Raw genomic sequence first — 17982 nt, 5'->3', positions numbered from 1 at the left:
ATGGGGGGTGGGGAGAGCGGTCGCTGTGTGGAGATCATGTGGCTCAAACAAACTTATAACACGAGGAAAAAAACTTTACAGTTTCATGCATGCAGATAGGTTTTAATGCTTCAAAAGAGATACAGGAGTGGGATGGCCACAGTAAACTTGAATTTATTGACACAAAAAAAACAATATGATCCTTTATCCTCTTCACCCTTAAAAACACAGGTTTTTGGGTTTTTTTTATCTTTTTTTTTTGTAAAAAAAAAAAAAAAAAAAAAAAAAGACCATAACAAACATTACAAATGGAAATCTACAAAATAAAACATAGCAACGACAGCATCGACGCTGGTTCTGGAAATTTACAAAATAAAATTTGTATTATTGTTATTGTTTGTTTATTTATTTCTCTTCCCCCCTATCTTTTCGTCCGGTTCTTTTGAGAGAGCAAAAGCGATAAATGTTGGGTGTGCTGCAACACCGTGAAGATCAGAGCCGAAGATCTACAAGCGCATGGAGTTATCCTAAACAGCAAGGGTTCAAGTCACGTAAATATTTTTTTTTCTTTTTCTTTTTTTTTTTTCTTGAAAAAAAAAGGAAATAAAACAAGCCTATGTATAAAGAGCTGTAAAAATTCTGTGGTAGATACTAGTGGTCATAAGCATAGAGAGTGCATAGTTTGAACAAAACAAAAAAGCATTAAGACATGAAGAAAACCAACACTGCATGAGCAATATTTAAAAAAAAAAAAACCCCCAAAAAAAACCAAAAACAAAAATCAAACTAAAAAGACTAATTTGGTGACTTTTCAAGTTGTTTCTCGTACGAACGTGACTCCAAGTCACGTAAAGCTAAATATTTAAGTGAAAATCCTTTGGATAGGGTGCAATAAATCCCTTTTTTGACCCGTTACAACATGTCCATTTTGCCAACTCTACCAGCCCGATTCAGAGCAGGTGATCCGTACGTAAAACCAAAATGAGAAAGAGGGTGTGTGTGTGTTTCGGGGGCGGTGGGGGCGTTCTTTTCCTCTCGTCTTTCCAAACATTTGGCACAGGCCATTTCTGCTATGTGCGGTCCAATGAGGAGGCGGCGACACAGGGAAACGGCACGCGGGAACCTTAACAGAGGGAAGCGGCTGCAGCAGAGATCCGTGTCGTGAATCGATTCGGCGTACAGGGAGGGGGCGCTGTCGAGCAACGTGGGCTGTTATCTCCACAAGTTTTTTTTCTCTTAGATATTTTTTTTTCCAAACACAAACTTGAAAAACATACATAGCACCACAGAGGAGAGAAAATAGCACCTAGGTTTTGATTTTTTTTTTTTTTTCCGTTCGTTCGTTACCTTCCACTGCACAGTAAGATGAATATTTCAGCAAAAAAGTACAGAAGCAGTTTATTAACTTAATTACATTTCCACCAGAGTGGGGCTTGGGTACAAAATGAGGGAATGTCTTGTACTTTATATCACAGAGCATGTTTTTTAGTCTTTTATTTCCAATCTGTTCTTAAATTACAAAAAAAAAAGTAATAAAATAAAATAAAAAATAAAGTGTGCTCTACAAAGACAGAACTTCCAATTGCGTTTGTTTTTTCTTTTTTCTCTTCTATCCTCGTTTTGGATGCGTTTGTACGATTTTAGATGTTTTCTCGTTCGTCTACCTCACAATTAGTACAGTCACATGCATGTTTTGAAGCCAGAAGCAATAAACATTACCAGGAGAAAAAAAAATATACAGAATGTACTTACAAACATAAAAAAAGGGGAAAACAATCACTTATATATATTTATATGTATATAAATATATAAGGTCCATTCCAAAGAGAATGGGGAGACAATTATGCACAAACAAGAAAACTAAACCAAGAACAGAGAAGGTGGCAAAAGGCAGGGAGGATAAAGGGTGGAGGAGGTGTGGGGGGTGGGGCGTTTGGGGCATGAGATCAAAACAGAGCCGAATGGGATGGTGTCCGTGGGCAACGCTGCGACCGTCTGGAACGGCTGCAGCTCTCAGGGTCGCCTTCGTTGTTTCAGACCAAAAGAATCGAAATCAAATGCAATGGAGGGGGGGGACTGGACTCGGGCAGGGGAGGCTTTGTGTGTGCGTGTGTGTGTGGGAGGAAGGACACAAACTTCAGTTTCAAAACTTGCATGTGATAAAAGAAGGCACACTGAGGTTTCAAGGTTATTTTTCTCTATTCCTTTAGATTTTCGCTGTATTCCTGACGTAATTATGTTTGACTCGTGTCGCTTTGTGGAAACAGTTTTTCTTTGTTTTATACAAATAGCATTGTCCTATTATTTTTCAATTGTTTGTCTTTTTTTTTTCTTTCTGAGAAAACAAAAGTAGGTTTTTCTTTTTTTTTTCTTTCTTCTTCCTCCATTTGCTCGGTAAAAGGTCTCAGCCGATGAAGCACACGGGCCCCACTTCGAATCCGAACTTCTGCGTAGAGCCGCCGAAATCGTTGAACATGATGTCCACAAAAGGCACCTGCTCCACCTTCGGAGTGTTGATCTCGAGTACTGTCTTTTCGTAGCTCTTTTTCAGCTGTCGAGAGAGGAGAGAGAGAGGAGAGAGAGAGAGAGAGAGAGACGCAGCGGGAGACGGAATTAATTTCAGAAATCCAACAGACCGCGCCTCTTCAAACGACGACGAGGACCGGGTGGCTTTTCGTTAACCTACCGCGCAGCCATCGACCACGGCGCGGATGTAGGGGTTGTTGTCGTACGACATCTCCTCATCGTTGGATCCCAGGAAGCGGATGGCCTTGTCGTAGTTGTCCTGCTCCTGGTCGTGCCACGCCACCGAGTGGTAGCAGTTGTACGTCATGTTCTGCCGGGCCGCCGCGCTCAGGAGCCGCAGGAAGGTCATCTGGACGACCCCGATGGGGTTGCCCTCGGCGTCCACGTAGGAAAGCTACAGAGACAAAAAAAAAAACCCCAACATATTTTAAAAATGAAATCTAGCTTTCCAGCTTTTACACCGGGAAGAAGGTAAATGAGGGATGCAGGAACTGATTTCCAGCAGACATCTACAAATGTTATCAAACCCTGCAACGCCGCAATAAGTAACAATGTACTGAAATCGGGCTTCAAAATGTTATAAAACATCACTGCAACCGCATTACATAATAAAATCATTCAGCGCATTTTGCAATACTTTTTCTCACATTATGTCATAACATTGCACATTGCGCTGATTATTACGTTATGCGGAGGTAGCTCTTTTTCTTTTTAAATAATCTAATAATGTGACACATAATGTTGTAAAACGATCACAAACTGTTCTTTATGTGCACACTGAAGCTGACACTTTGGATAACAAATAATTTACTTTTGGTCATTTAGTTGCCTTTCTGGCCTCATGCCCTCGGTATTAACCTGCATGTTGTTCATTCAAAATGAGTTCAAGGATTTTACTCAACTATTACATAATGCTGGTTTAATAATGCCTTAGTACATTTTAAAGCCTGATTTTACTACATTATTCCAAATTGCAGTTATTGCATAACGCGGTGTTACAAACTCAAACTGCATTTAATTTTGTGCACAAATTTCAGTGAAACTATTTCAAGATTTATTTATTTATTTATTTATTTGTTGAGGCGATTGTGTGGGGGGATTTCTGGAAAATGATCAATTTATAGACCCAGACTTAAGATGCAGTACTACCACCATGGTGTACAGCTCCTCTGAATTACCAGAATATACAACAATCTAAAGCAGGTATATAAAAACTACATAAATCTGTATAACACATCAAACCAGACCGACATGAGCATGTTTATTTCTTTTACTGTCAATATTCAAATGAGTTACTAATATCAATGCGCTACACATAAACACTGTAAGAGACACAATCTTCTGAGATTTCTAAAACTAGTGTGTAAACTCAAAGCCAGTTTGGGTCTTTTTTTAAATAAATATTTATGAATCATTTATGGAAGTGGAGAATATTGTAAAATAACTGCCTGATTCCATCCATCCATTTTCTTTACACCCTTGTCCCTTAGTGGGGTCGGGAGGGTTGCTGGTGCCAATCTCCAGCTAACGTTCCGGACAAGAGGCAGGGTGGGTACACCCTGGACAGGTTGCCAGTCTGTTGCAGGGCCTGATTCCTTAAAGGCATAAATGTATTTTATGTAATCTATGTGTTTACAAATGGAGCACTGATGCCTCCAGGCTACAAAAATGTTAAAAAATGAATATGGAAAATCCTTGGAATGAAAGGCAGAGCAGCTTGTTTAGATGCTAGATGCACGTGTGTGCAGAATCTCAAACCCACACAAGTGTAAATCTCAAAATAGGAGATATAAGGTAGTAATGACATGCTAATTGCCTCATAATTACCCCAGAATCCTCCCCTGCTGCCCCCCACCTCCCCACTTTCATGCTCACATTGCACAAAACTGAGTTACATCCCATTAAGATGATTATAGGGCTTCATAATCCAAACTGATTAGATACATCTGGAACCAATCCTAGTTGATCCAGTTTATTTTAATGCTCTTAAACGACAATCTGCATACCAACCATCAGGAATCCATTAGATCCACTTCGCCTTGCAGACAAACAGGACTTACTGAGTGTAGCGCGCATGCTGAACGTGTGCCATGCAGCCGGAGCAGCAAACCATCTGGTGCCTCGGTGTTTTCCCCTCCTCGACTGGCTTTGGCACGTGGTGAGTCGAAGCTTGCATGCGCATGCACACGAGATACCCCGCAGGGCTGACATTCACAATGAACGGTAACAAAGAGTGAGGGTTGCCTGATGCCTTTCCTGTACTTTTCCAGACTTATTTAAGGAGTTTGCAGTGGGTTTTTTTCTCTTTTTTTGGTGTTTTTCCTTAAAGGGGCAGTATTACATGTAAAATTAACTTTATTGAGCCTTACATCACACTTTGACTTTGTTCCATACCTCAAAAACATAGCTGAAGTGTTGATTCCTTCATGCATGTTTGAGAAATCTTTTAATCTCCCGTGGCAACCGCTCAGCTGAGCAAAACGCCTGGGTGCGGCTAGCGCCACCTTCGAGGACAAAGCTCCTCCTTGGATTTTCCAAGCTTCCAAGATTCTGAGCTTCCACCTCACAGAGCAACAACTCCTCCACTTAGCTCCTACAGACTAGCCAGCAGCAATTGGCAAATATCAGATGGAACTGCACATCCTCTGAGCTCGTTATACGAGCTGCGTCTCAGAGCGATGCTGGTGAAAACTTTGCTAAATAGAGGAGCCATGTTGTGATGACTTCCTGACTTTCTCAAGAGAAATGGGCCCAATTTTCAAATTGTTAAATTACAATGTCAAATTTATTTCATGTCTTATTTGATATGTACAACAACTAAAGGCAACATAGTTACTTGAGTGAGCTATAAAATGATACTATGAGGTTGGAAAATACATAATACTGTCCCGTTAAGTATAAATGAATTACCTCACATTGTGTTTAAGGCAGATTGAAAAAAAATAAAATAAGATAGCTGGGTTACTAAAGATTATGATCAGGGAAAAGAGTCTGGACATCCATATTTTCCATATCTTTTTCAAAGTAGGAACCAGGGGAAGATGTTTGTCGTTTTGATGCATTTGTGCTGCGACTCGGCGCAGAGTCATAGATTAACTGTCCAATCATTCAGGAGATGTCGTTTCATAAGAGCACAGGCTCTTAGGCTCATGTTCAGGAGTGGCTTACCAGTCAGCTCTTCTTCTTTCTTTTTTTTTCTTTTCATTCACATCCCTCCTCACTCTCTGTCCCGTACACTGTGCATGCAGCCACACATCTCAGGAGAAACGTTACCTCTTGATCATCACAAGTCAACAGACTGAGGAGCCAGAAGCTTCTGAGTGGTGACTGAGTGCCCTGACCGCATTGACCCGGATCCACGCTAACACACACTGGGAGTGTGTGATCAGCTGCATAGCAGCAGCAGCAGCACAAAGGGATCGCAGGATGGGAGTATATATGCTCTGCTTGTTTGCTTTTTCTTGAAAGAAGCCTAAAGTGATGAACTTGCGTTTCATGGTCATAGCGTCATGGCACTGAGTCACTTAGAGATGCTGCTTATATGGAGTAGAGGTATCATGGAGTGGATAGGTCAGGATTTTTTTTTTTTTTTTGTAAAATACAATTTTGCATCTAATTTAACAGTGGTGTCCAAAGTGTGGTCCGGGGGCCATTTGTGGAACTTGGAATGATTTGGTTTGGTCCCTGATCACAAGTGAAAAATGGTGAAAAATCTGGCCCACAGAACAGAAAACAACTGATGTCTCTTAATAAGTTAACAGTCTGAAGCCCTATTTATGTTTTGGATCTATACAGATTTTATAAAATATTTATTTTTTGTTGAGCAGGTAAAAATAAATAAATAAAAAAAAAGACAGAAAGGGAGATACCCCCAGTAATCTCATTTTTGCATTTTTAACTTAATGGAAACTGTGGTCCAGTAGTTTTAACACTTCATAAACACAGTCTTAACAAGCATTGTTGCTCACTTTCTAGTGCAAATACCTTAGCACACTTGAATTAAGTAACTTACGTGTTACTTTTCAGCAAGATATAGGACCTTGTTTAAGTCAATAATTCATTAATATTGATGAAAAAGTGGAATAATCTGCCAGTGGAACCAATGATACTTTGTCATGGGTTGTTTTGGACCCCAGAGCACCACTGACCTAAAGTGATAATCATCATCCTTCCACCAACCTCTCCTCCATTTCTTTCTGACAGCATCCCTTCTACATTGTTCCTGGACTGAAGAAGAATGCAGCTCATGCCGAAGTCATGCATCATAAATGAACAACCTACAAGCATAGTGCCAGGCTTAATACATACTTCATAGTGCAGAACCAGAACCAGAACCATGCAGAGCCCGGGCCTCGGCCGGGGACTCCGGGAACCGCAGGCAGAGCCACTTACCAGCGAACCTCTCTTGTAGTGACTATACCAAGTGCCTGGCGAGTCTTTGGGCCATTTTGCCATTTTGCTCTGTAAAATATAAGAAGTGTTCAGGGGAGGGAAAGGGACTTAAGAGTCAGGCTTACCAGTTTACCACGTTTGAATTCACTGAACCAGGAACCGGCAGTCTCCTTTACCCAGGATGTGAGCCTTGCCTGGGGGCACGGATCAACAAAAGAAGGCAGAGGAGGGGTGGGGAAGAAAGGTGTTAAAGAGAGGAAACAGATTTGACAGAAATCTCAGCTCCCTCCCACCCCCCGAGGTTTTCAGCTTTTCTTCTTTCTCCTTTTGTTCTCCAGTGATGAATCCTACAGATCTGAAACGCGGCTCAGTGAGATCAAGTAGCCTTGCTGGACTGGAGAGTTTCTACCCACCGCTACGGTACGAACTGCAGCTGGCGGCTAATTGCTGCTGAAATATTCATAAGTACACAGTGATATTAAATGATCGCCTGCCTGCATGGAGTTTTTCTTTTTTTTTTTTACATTAATGTTTATGTTTCTGCTAGGCAGTCTGTGTGGTTCTCTGATGTTACAGCAGTGATTTGTTAAAGTGTTCAAACCACTTGATTTTTTTCTAAAAAGATCAAGTAATTTTTAGTCCGCTGCTGCAAGAACCATGGAGAACAACCTTACGGCAAACTATTCCCTTTTTTGGAAATGCCTCAAGCTCAAATACAAAATGAACAGGAAGCCACAGGTTCTCAACTGGATTTAGGTCAGGACTTTGACTGGGCCATTCTAATATATTTTGGTCTAAACCATTCTCTTGTTACTCTGGCTGTAATTTTAGGGCCGCTCCTGGAAGGCAAACCTCCAATCTGCTCTTCCTGCCAGCATTGCGTTTTCTTTAGCTCCATTCATTCTCCCATCATCTCAGACCAGTTTTCTCTATCCCTGCTGAAAAAAGAAAATCCCCACAGCATGTGCTGCCACTACCATGTTTCACTGTGTATGTGTTCAGTGCGCTATCAGTGAACTCCAGCAAAAAATATTTACCGTTTCCTTTTCAACTTTACCATGGGTTTTGGCCGTTTATCGTTAATCACTTATCGCGATGCGCCTCTTATCCTTATAAGACTTTTCATGCATCGATGCCACGATAAATTCTCCAACATTGTCAGTGTTTGTTAGTTGTAATGGTTTCTCCACTGTTTGCTCAGTGAGAGTGTCAATATATATGAAAACATAATTATTCAGTTGCTGTGTGCATTTTAGTGACACATATCACATGCCGTCATGTGACTGGTGAACTAAAGTAGCGTATTACAAATGTTCCAGAGCAATGTTTGCAGTCACAGCCATAGACTAGCCTAAAAATATGTAATAAGTAGTTCTTATTGATACTTAGTTGTCGCCATAATACAACAAAATAGCGTGATAAAGCTTAACGTCCATATTGGCCACCTTTACTTTACATTTAAGGGTGATCTCCTTTAGCAGCCACAACTTTATCCCTGACCTACTTTGTGTGCTCCTTGGTTTATCCACTAATACTCTCAAACAAACCTTGGCAGAACAGCTGCCAAGCAACACTTAAACTTTTCTGGTAAAAATTTCTCAACTATGTGCAACTTGGCCATTCTGTCACACACAATCCTGATGAAATACGCCGACGTTTGCGGTCGGAACGAGACAAAATGCGGAAAAGTTCGACGGACGTGCGAACACTTTTAGCCAGATGCTGATCTCTCCAGCTCAGGTTTTACAGATGGGCACTAACGTCGTTCTGCCAGCGAAATCCACGGCGCGACTCGTAACGGCCTCAGCCGTGACAGTGATGAATTCCTCTATAATTAGTGAGCAAGGTTTGATATGAAACTGTCAGCGGTCACCTAACGCGTCGATGAAGAATCACCTGTCGCTGGAAGACGACGTACATTAAACCCCCGCTGCCTTGAAGGGCAACCTTCGCTCGTTTTCAGAGCAAAGTTTCAACTTCCTCCCTCTCAGCATCTCTAGTGTTGCTTTTTTTTTTTTTTTTTTTTTCTTGTGCTCCATCTGGACGGTGTGGGTTAGCGCTCTGATGATAATATGTGGGAGAGTTTTTTTTGGCATCAATGCCAAGACTGACAGCGGGGGCTATTCTCTCCGCCTCAGACACAAACGAGAGAGCGGCCCCATTGCCGGGCGAGGCTATAAAAAGTCCGCTTCATTATTCGGGGTTTAAGCAAACCCCCCTTACCCCTCCCACCGCCCCTCTGAGGCTTGATGAGTGGGATCATTAAAACGGCTGTAGCACTTGTGCTATTACACAACCCTCAAGTTGTCAGAGACGGTGTTCCTCCGCTCCGCCACGCTCCTCTCTCTTCCGCACGCTCATGCATAATGAACCAGAAAGTGTTCTGGCTGTGTTTGTCACCTGCCAGTGCTTTCATATGCCACAGAGTTCTTTCTGCTCCCTGTCAAAGCAGCACTCGGATACATTAAAAAAAAAAAAAAAGCTTTTGGGTGAGGTGGAGAGAATGTTGTCTGCTGTTTGTAAAATATAACTGATGAGTCATCTCCCACATCTCCTTGTCCCGCCACGGCAGGGGAACCGGCGAAGGCTAATTACGTGACTACACGAGTCGCGACTCTCGAGGTGTTCGCGTCACGAATACAGCAGTCAGTCCCACGTGTGAGAGAGGAGGGAATAAAAAAAATGCACGATATTTTCCTCATCTGCTGAGTTTTGCAAACATTTCCTCCTCTGTCGATTCTAACGTGGAAGTTTTCTTCCCGACCTCTGCGTGTGCCGTGTTTTCTTTTGTGTAGATGTGCGTTGCGCGCGCAGCGGCCAGACGTACCCCTTCAGACTTCTTATCCGGGAAGATACAACTCTCTCCACCTGCTGTGAAGTTGCAGTAGACCTTGAAGGAGTCCCGCGAGCAGCCCTGGTTTGGATCAATCCAGTATTCACCTGCAGACAGGAGGCACAGCGGAAGACGTTCAGAGGAGAAAACAGGACATTTGTTGAACGGTGTAAAGCAGTCGATGCCTGTCCTTTTCTCATTCAGATCAACCTGACGTCTTAGAATTACATATACAGCTCTGGAAAAAATGAAGAGGCAACTTAAAATGATTAGTTTCTCTGATTTTACTTTGTATAGGTATATATTTGAGTAAAACAATACTAATGTTTTAACTGAGGAAGAGTTCAGAAATCAGTACTTGGTGGAATAACCAGGAGGTTTTCAATGGGGTTCAGTGCAGTGGGCTCTTCGTTTTTTTCCAGAGCTGTAAATGTCAAATCCGTTACACAATTAATCCTTATTTAGAGGGGAAAGTGTAAAAAACTGCAACGGGAGAGCTTTGTGTTTGTAATCTGTTTGGCTAAGATGAAGCAACAGGGTAAAGGAACAGTCATTTCATATTCTTGTAACACAGTCAATGTTGGAATCAGACCCAGACTGAAAGGTCTTCCAGAACCCTCCTCTGTTGTTGACGTTCATGGTAAAGACGTGAACATACAGCTTTAGGAATTTAGCAAAATTATTAATATTCACCTTTGTGAGCAAAATTAGGCAATATTTTGAAGAGCGAAAAACTGGTCTTGTGTTATGTTCTATTTATAAACCGGGGCAGCGGGAAGTAATGGACTGTAAGTTAAAAGTTTATGACACTTAGATAATATGAACTTAAAATTTTATGGCATTTATTCAGCAAACGATAAAGGTGACACTAAAAAAAGTATTTAAAAAAAGTCCAATGTTAGTTTGGCAGCAGATCAGTCGCCGCATAAAGTCGGCAACGGACACGTACGCCGCTCCAAATAAAATCTTCGATCAGCGAAAAAGGCTACCTGGCACCCCAGTAACAGAGTAGTGCTATTCTGCTGCTAAAGAGCTCACAGTAATTCTATTTAAAGCTACAAAATACCAGGAAAACATGGAGTTGTTGAGCTGTTACTGAATACTGAATACTTTTCCTTCATCACAACGTCACAGCCACTACAAACACACATTTGTTGTGGACTGTGAGGGCAGGAAACGTCCATCCAACAGGCTAAAACATATTATGGCATATATAGCATCCTAACAAATATTGCATTCAAGGAGTCCTCAGTTGCATTTATTTCTCATTTCAGACACTGAAATTTAGCGGCGCTCCAAAAACTGTGGAAAAATTATATGAACAACAAAAGTATGCATGTTTTTTTTCCCAGGATTATGATGAACACAATGATTTCTCATGACTATGAGACACGTGAATAATAAAAAAAAGCCAGCATTAATTAGAAAGTGATTCTATATGTATTATATAAACTGCAAGAAGTGCAGCAGATTGCACCATTTTAATTTTTAGGTGTATTTTCCCATTGACTAAATCAACAGAAATTAATAGTTAGATTTTTCCTTAAAAAAATCAGCATACTTCTATATATGTTTGAGCAAAAGAAAACTTATTTTCAGTTGTTTTTGAACATGTATACCAGGGGATCCAGTAATTACAGAGGACACTGTGTTTGTGTTTTACCTTCCTGTCAACAGAGGAGTTTAAGGGACTTAAATATTGTGCATACATATTTTCTCTTAACATCCTAGGCTGCAACTGTCTTGTCTGGAGATTAATTAAGCAAATAAATAAAGGAGCACCTTAGCTAGCGGCGTCCACGGGGCCTTCAGGAAAAGATGTCCTGCATGTTTTAGACGTCTCCCTGCTACACCCGATTTAAGTGGCAGAATTTTCCTTTTTCTCAGTTTATCATCAGGTTGTGCCGAAGCCTGGCAGTGACTCATTCATTAAAAATCTGTTGTGCTGAACCAGACTGGCTCCCTCAAGGACAGGACGGCATTTGGACACGATTCACTTGTTCTAAGCAGAAGCTGCTCTAAATAAGTTGGACAATTGGATAAATCTTTTTAATATACTATCTAGAACTTATCTTCCTTAAGGCCAAAATTGAAAAGGTTGTAAAAATACAATTAAAAAAGTAACTAGAAAGTGTAAAGCTATTTTTCTTTTTCTAAGAAATCCAGTGGTTTGAATTTTAAAGATTTGAACAAAAATTAGCAAGAAAGAACTAAATTCAGTTTGGTTGCATAATAGCTTTTATCCAAATCAGCCTTAAGTGAAATTTATGTAAACACAGCAATGGTAATTAAGAATTTATTCAGATGTAAATATTGAGCTGGGTAATCATGTAATTCAGTTCAGGGCTTCTGGCTGCTACGTTTTCTCCAAAATCAACTCAAGAGTAAAAACTCTGATATATTGTGTGTTTCAATGTTTGTGTTCTTTTTTTCTTCTCCAATTTCTGTCAGATTTTTTCTTTTCTCAAAAGAAAATCATCGAGGCATTTAGAGCGCATGGAAACATGAGACATCGGTATCCGTAACGGAACTCGACGTCCCGTTTGCCCGCGCTCTGCTGTCATAAACATTTCTCTTTCGCCGCTGCATCACTGATGATTCGAGAGCGAGATATGAACAGAGCGGAGCAGAAGGGCCCTGCGTATGAAACGGAACATCACACGAACCATCGGGGAAATCAGGGTGGCACAGCTGCAGATCCTTGCAGGTGCGAGCCGGGTTGTTCTGCGTGCCCAGCGGATGCTTCATCTGCTCGATCTCCAGCTTCAGCGAGTTGAGCGACCCGAAGATCTCCTCCATGCCGTCGTCGTAGTCCTTGTAGTTGGCGTCCATGGCGGCATCGTCCACCATCTGGCTGGCGTCGATGTTCCTACGTGTTCTGCCCTTAATGGGATTGACGATGGGGAGCGGGTGGATGACGTCACCGGGAGGGCCCTGTTGGGGACAGATGGACAGACACAAACTGTTGAGACGCTAAGAAGGTATCGGTAAGCACTGGGACAGAATAACGATCCTGTTGGATTACTCACAGGTGGGCCAGGAGGACCAGGGGTTCCTGTCTCTCCTTTTGGACCTGTTTGACCCTGAAAGGAAGAAAAATAAACCGATTATTCGTTACACAGGCTTGTTGTCACCTCCACAACATTCAGGTTTCTGTAAATCACTTACAGATGACCCTTTGGCTCCTTTGGGACCTGGTGGACCCTAAAGACACCAATAACATCAAGCAATCAATACCGGCCAAGAAAGGACAGCGGCTGCTATCAGGCTAATGTGAAGAATATAGACTTACAGGTAAGCCGGGAGGTCCAACTGGACCGAGGGGACCTGTAGGACCGGCGATACCCTAACCGAGAGAAGACGACATGTAAATCCCCAGGCAATTCTCTGAATTATACAGAACAAACAAGTTCAAGATAAAACCAAAGGAGGCTGCCTGCTAATTTAGCTGAACTAAAATCTTTCCCGAAGTATGGGAAAGACTGTCGGGAGCGCTCAGAGAGGTTGGCGATTGCTAACATAGCGTTGGGCCCTCTGGGCCGTGTCGCTTACGTTGTCTCCTTTGGGACCGGACGATCCTGAAGGGCCGGGAAGACCTCTGTCACCCTTTTCGCCCTGTTCACCTGGAGGTCCAATCAGACCAATGAGACCCGGATGGCCCTGCGGACAAAAAAAACAGTCAATAATACATCAGTCTGAGCGTAAATACATCTATCTGACAGAGCCTCTAAACATAAGGTTGCCAAATTGACGACCAGAGGCAAAGAAATCTCATAAGTTATTGAGTTTGGTCGTTAGTTTTAATGTTACGCCGGTGCTCTGAATTATTTAGGTTGCTTTAATGGGTGGTGGAGGTATTTACTTTCTCTCCTTTAACACCAGTGTCTCCTTTCAAACCAGGCAAACCAGGAGGGCCCTGTGAAGAGAACAAGAGTCACTCGGATCAGACCAACACTGATTTTTTTTGCTTACTATTTGTAAGCAAATAGTAAAGCCGGGGCCGGTGCATTTACTCACCATAGGTCCAGGAGGTCCGTCTGGGCCTGGAGAGCCCGGCAGTCCTTGCTCGCCCTTCAAACAAACATCAGTTATTCAGGATTTTCAGAGACTACCTCCAGACAGTGTGAATCGTTTATATTTTGCTGTTAGCCAGAACTTTCTTTGCATAAATGTTGCATTTTTTTTCCAAAACAAATACCAAAACAAGAGAAGTCAGGCTGTACTTACAACTGCGCCGGGGATGCCCCTGAGTCCTTCAGAACCGGGCTTTCCAGGTGATCCTTGAGGGCCCACAGGGCCTGTTTTTCCTTGGGGACCTTCAATGCCTGGTTCTCCCTTTTAAGGTTATAGATTGCATTTTTATTCGTATGAAATATATTCACAAAGTGGAAAACATAAAATATAGAGAACTTTTACGTATTCCATGAGTTACCTTGGCTCCTTTCTCTCCTTGTCTTCCCTCAGGCCCCGGTGCTCCAGGAGGCCCCTGTTTCAATAAATTATTGACAGAGATTATTGAAGCATAATGCAAACACAGAGCATAAGAGTCTAGAATCTGATTTAAAAAAAGTTTTTGTATCAAAACAAGACGGAAAGACCTCCAGGTTCTACTTACTCTCTTTCCGGGTGGTCCAGAAGGACCAGACTCTCCGGTGGGTCCAGGTGAACCCTGGTTTGAAAAGAAAATGCAGCCATCAACTATTAATACTTTTCAGCAACGACAAAGCAGTAATAACCCCTTACAAGTAACCAAAGCACTCACAGGTTGACCGGCCTCTCCGTCGTCTCCCTTATCACCAGCTGGGCCATCTAATCCCTGAATTACATACAAACAGAACCTCAGTCAAAAAACATGTTTTATTTTTAAGCAATGTAAACACCGGAGCTTAGAGGCAATCAGTCATGTGTATATTTACAGCTGGACCGGGCTCTCCAGGTGGTCCAGGGTCTCCAGGGAAGCCACTCGGACCCTAAGAATTAGATAGAAAATAAACACCACTCGTCATTTTGGACTTGTAATTTTAAATTTAGCACAGTAAATATCACCTGGGCAACCATTGTTACAGTGTCAAAAGTGTTTTTGTGCAGCTCAAGGCGGATGAGAACTCACAGGGCTGCCCTTAGGGCCATCATCTCCAGGTGGACCTTTAGGGCCAGGAGGTCCCGCAGCACCAGCTGGACCAGCCTCTCCCTTCTCTCCACGCTCTCCTCTTGGACCCTAGGGTAAAAAGACATATACATGTATATTTCAATAAGCTCTTTGGTGTAAAATTTCCACCTTTCCCAAACAAAGAGTACACCTTAGATCATTTGGCTCAAATAAGAAGAGACGGATTTACTCACCGGCGGACCAACTTCCCCCTGAAGACCTGGCTCTCCCGTCTCGCCGGCATCTCCCTGAGAGAGGAGGATGGACAAACACAGACATTATCATCCGAGGTATCCACTGCGGATCAACAAATGCCCTGACTGTTCCTGTGCCCTTGTCACCTGAATGAGAACAGAAAGACGCGACTCGGGAGATTTCAATCCATCAAGTGTGAGGAGATGGTTGGAGGATGGAGCCTGCTGACCTCACTGTTCTCCCCAAAGCCTGTCCATATATCTTGTCCTTCCTCCTATTACCCCCCCTACTGAATAGTTGCCCTGTTGACTCACCTGCACGCGTGACAGTGTCGTTATTCACTGTCACGTAGAGCTACTGCCCTCCCAGCTGGGGCTTAACGGATAAAGTCTGCTGCACTTGTTTTGTGGAGAAAATATTATCCCATGTCATGTTCGGAAGGCAAGGAGCAAATCGAGCCGCGCGGTTCCGCAGCGGCAGGGTCGATGTGTCGCCATCAGCACATCCGGATTCCCTCAGGCGTGAACGGCTCAGTGTTTTTTTGTTTTTTGGGGTTTTTTGGGGGGGGCGCGTCGGCAAGGATTTTGTAAAATAAGCGTCGAGCTGTCTTTCAAAACCTCTCATGCTGTTGTCAAAAAATCCAAACTAAGCATGATTTGAACCTTAAAGTTTTAGCAAAACATGCTGTTTTTGTTTTTTCTTTATAAATGCAACCCTGCTTGCATCCACCAGTGGTGTTTTTGGCTAAATCTGCTGACAAGAGGGGGAAAAAAAGAAAATCAAGACAGCTGCTCATCACAGATACACGAGGGATTGTGTTTACAGGAGGAAAAAAAAGGGGGGGAAAAATGGCCTGACTTTTTGTTGCCTGCCTACTTTGTGCGCCGGCCAATAAAATGCCATTTCAGCTGAAGGGCGATTAGCCAAGAAGAGCAGTGTGTGGGTTCGTGCAGAAGGAGGAGAAGCTATTCAGACGGGGATTATGAAGCAGCAAAAGGTGATTCTATTGACTGAAGGAGATAAAACAAATCACATCATCACTACGGACGCAGAACGATGAGCTCAGCAGCCACGCAGCTGCCAAAATGGGCCTCCTTGTAATGAAATAGCAGCAACAAATAAGAAGTCTATCTGAGAGTGGCTTTTAATGAAGTATTGGCCTGCATACGTAGAATTCTCCTTCACTGGATTTGGTAGCGAAAATTGGCAGATGCGGTTTTAAAGTAAATGCAAATGTTTCAACGTTAATGCTTTCAGATTGCTCCCACTCTGACTTTTTTATTCTACTGGCAAATAAAACCATTAGAAACAATTCCACCAATCATAGTCACACCCCTCCAGATCCATCTCAACCCATCTCTTCAGACAGTTTACATCCATAGGGTTCAAAGAACTAAATGTGAATCCGCATTTAAGTCTCATAACAGTGCTGTATCAATCACTGTAAGGTGGATAAAACAGAGTAAAAAAAACTACAGTGTTGTACCCTTCAAGTGGGCGGAACGGTCAGCAGCAGGAACATGCAGACACACAAAGCCATCATACAATTTGCATTTGCTATAAAGCTCCCCTCCATTTGTTAAGGCGGCATCCCAGGAACTATTTTAAAACTTAAACCTCATTGTGAACTCTTTAAATAGGCGTACAGAGTCAGCATTTAGCAGAGAAAGCAAAAAAAGTAACTCGACCGAACTCAGAATCTGATCCATAAAACAGGAACATCCTCCAATAAGTTACCCAGGCGCAGTGTCTGCAAAAGGTGAGCTGTTAGCTTAGAGGCGTTTTTTAAGGGTAGCATAGTTTTATGTTAGTATTCTTGTTTTTACATGTTTTATGGTTTAAGTTATGTTGGACTGTTAGAGTGAAAAAAAAGCTGCTACAGCTTTTTTTTCTGCCACGTAGTCAATATGTTAAAAAAAAAGCCTGGGAAGCTAGCTGTTAGAGTAAGCTAGGCTAGCTGTGCTAATTCCTAATAAATGCTGGTAAAAACAGCTTAAAAATATCACCTTCATATATTTTTGACATTAAAACTATAAATGCCTCCTTTATTGAGTGGTTTTATGCAACTTATCTCAATTTTTTACATAAAATGTTGCCTCTACTAATAAATAGTGAATTACTATTAGCTGCTACCATGTAATCTGTTTGCTAGAGCTGCAATTTACACACCAATAGTTTTAGAAGCAGCCATTACGTTCTTAAATCTGGGCTTATTGTTTCTTCTTTTATAGATTTTAACAATTTTGCTAACCACGTAGCGAGGCAGCGTAACATCTTGCTTAGCTAGCCCATTTTAGCATTAAAGATAGCAATTACAGTTAATATGTGGATTTCTTTTTACTTTCAGTTGTGCGTCATTCATTTCATATCCGGAAATTGTTTCGAGATATTAGTGAATAAAACCAGGTGAGAAGTTTTACCTTTTCTCCAACAGCACCAGGGTTTCCAACACCACCAGGGGGTCCCTGAGGACCGTCGGCTCCAGGGGCACCTGAAGGACCCCTGGGACCGGGAGGACCGGGTGGACCCTGTAGTAGACAATAAAAGCCATTTTGATTTGTGAATGAGTTTTGGCTGGATGCTTCTTTCCATGCTATCACAGTCTCAGTGCCCATCTCACCATTTGACCGACGTCTCCCGTTTCACCTTTCTCACCAGGTGGACCAGGCAAGCCCTGGAGAATTAGAAGAAGGTTGAAATGTTGTCTGTTCTTGATTTATTTGATTGTTCAGAATACTTGAGATGATATTGCGGTGCACACCTGCAGCCCAACTGGGCCTGGAGGTCCTGGGAAACCTCTCGACCCTTCATCTCCCTTCTGGCCGAACATACCCTGCTGACCTCTGGGTCCTGGCTCTCCATCTGCACCCTGCAAAAAACAAGAGGTTATGAGGTGAGCCATGTCGTA

General features: G+C 42.4%; 1 protein-coding gene across 2 annotated transcripts in view; it reads right to left on the bottom strand.

The window, feature by feature from the left end:
* Window positions 1-1232: 1232 nt before the first annotated feature.
* col5a1 (procollagen, type V, alpha 1) overlaps window positions 1233-17982 on the bottom strand; it is a 94885-nt gene continuing 78135 nt past the window's right edge. Inside the window, exons 46-66 of one of the 2 annotated variants that reach the window (XM_007548907.2) lie at window positions 17836-17943; window positions 17695-17748; window positions 17495-17602; window positions 15074-15127; window positions 14841-14948; window positions 14647-14700; window positions 14493-14546; window positions 14346-14399; window positions 14163-14216; window positions 13958-14065; window positions 13748-13801; window positions 13593-13646; window positions 13283-13390; window positions 13023-13076; window positions 12899-12934; window positions 12760-12813; window positions 12397-12664; window positions 9725-9837; window positions 6898-6966; window positions 2666-2899; window positions 1233-2530 (exon numbers count right to left, since the gene is read on the bottom strand). In XM_007548907.2, coding sequence (XP_007548969.1) covers window positions 2384-2530; window positions 2666-2899; window positions 6898-6966; window positions 9725-9837; window positions 12397-12664; window positions 12760-12813; window positions 12899-12934; window positions 13023-13076; window positions 13283-13390; window positions 13593-13646; window positions 13748-13801; window positions 13958-14065; window positions 14163-14216; window positions 14346-14399; window positions 14493-14546; window positions 14647-14700; window positions 14841-14948; window positions 15074-15127; window positions 17495-17602; window positions 17695-17748; window positions 17836-17943 — 1947 coding nt within the window. In that variant the 3' untranslated portion in view covers window positions 1233-2383. Of the gene's footprint in view, window positions 2531-2665; window positions 2900-6897; window positions 6967-7022; window positions 7092-9724; window positions 9838-12396; window positions 12665-12759; window positions 12814-12898; window positions 12935-13022; window positions 13077-13282; window positions 13391-13592; window positions 13647-13747; window positions 13802-13957; window positions 14066-14162; window positions 14217-14345; window positions 14400-14492; window positions 14547-14646; window positions 14701-14840; window positions 14949-15073; window positions 15128-17494; window positions 17603-17694; window positions 17749-17835; window positions 17944-17982 lie in introns of both variants that reach the window. The other variant, XM_016669889.1, reaches the window with a different exon arrangement.

Source organism: Poecilia formosa, unplaced genomic scaffold (genome assembly GCF_000485575.1).
Source record: "Poecilia formosa unplaced genomic scaffold, Poecilia_formosa-5.1.2 Scaffold28, whole genome shotgun sequence".
Taxonomy (NCBI): Eukaryota; Metazoa; Chordata; class Actinopteri; order Cyprinodontiformes; family Poeciliidae; genus Poecilia; species Poecilia formosa.
The sequence above is the reverse complement of the archived record's forward strand: the minus strand, read 5'-3'. Positions and strand labels throughout refer to the sequence as shown.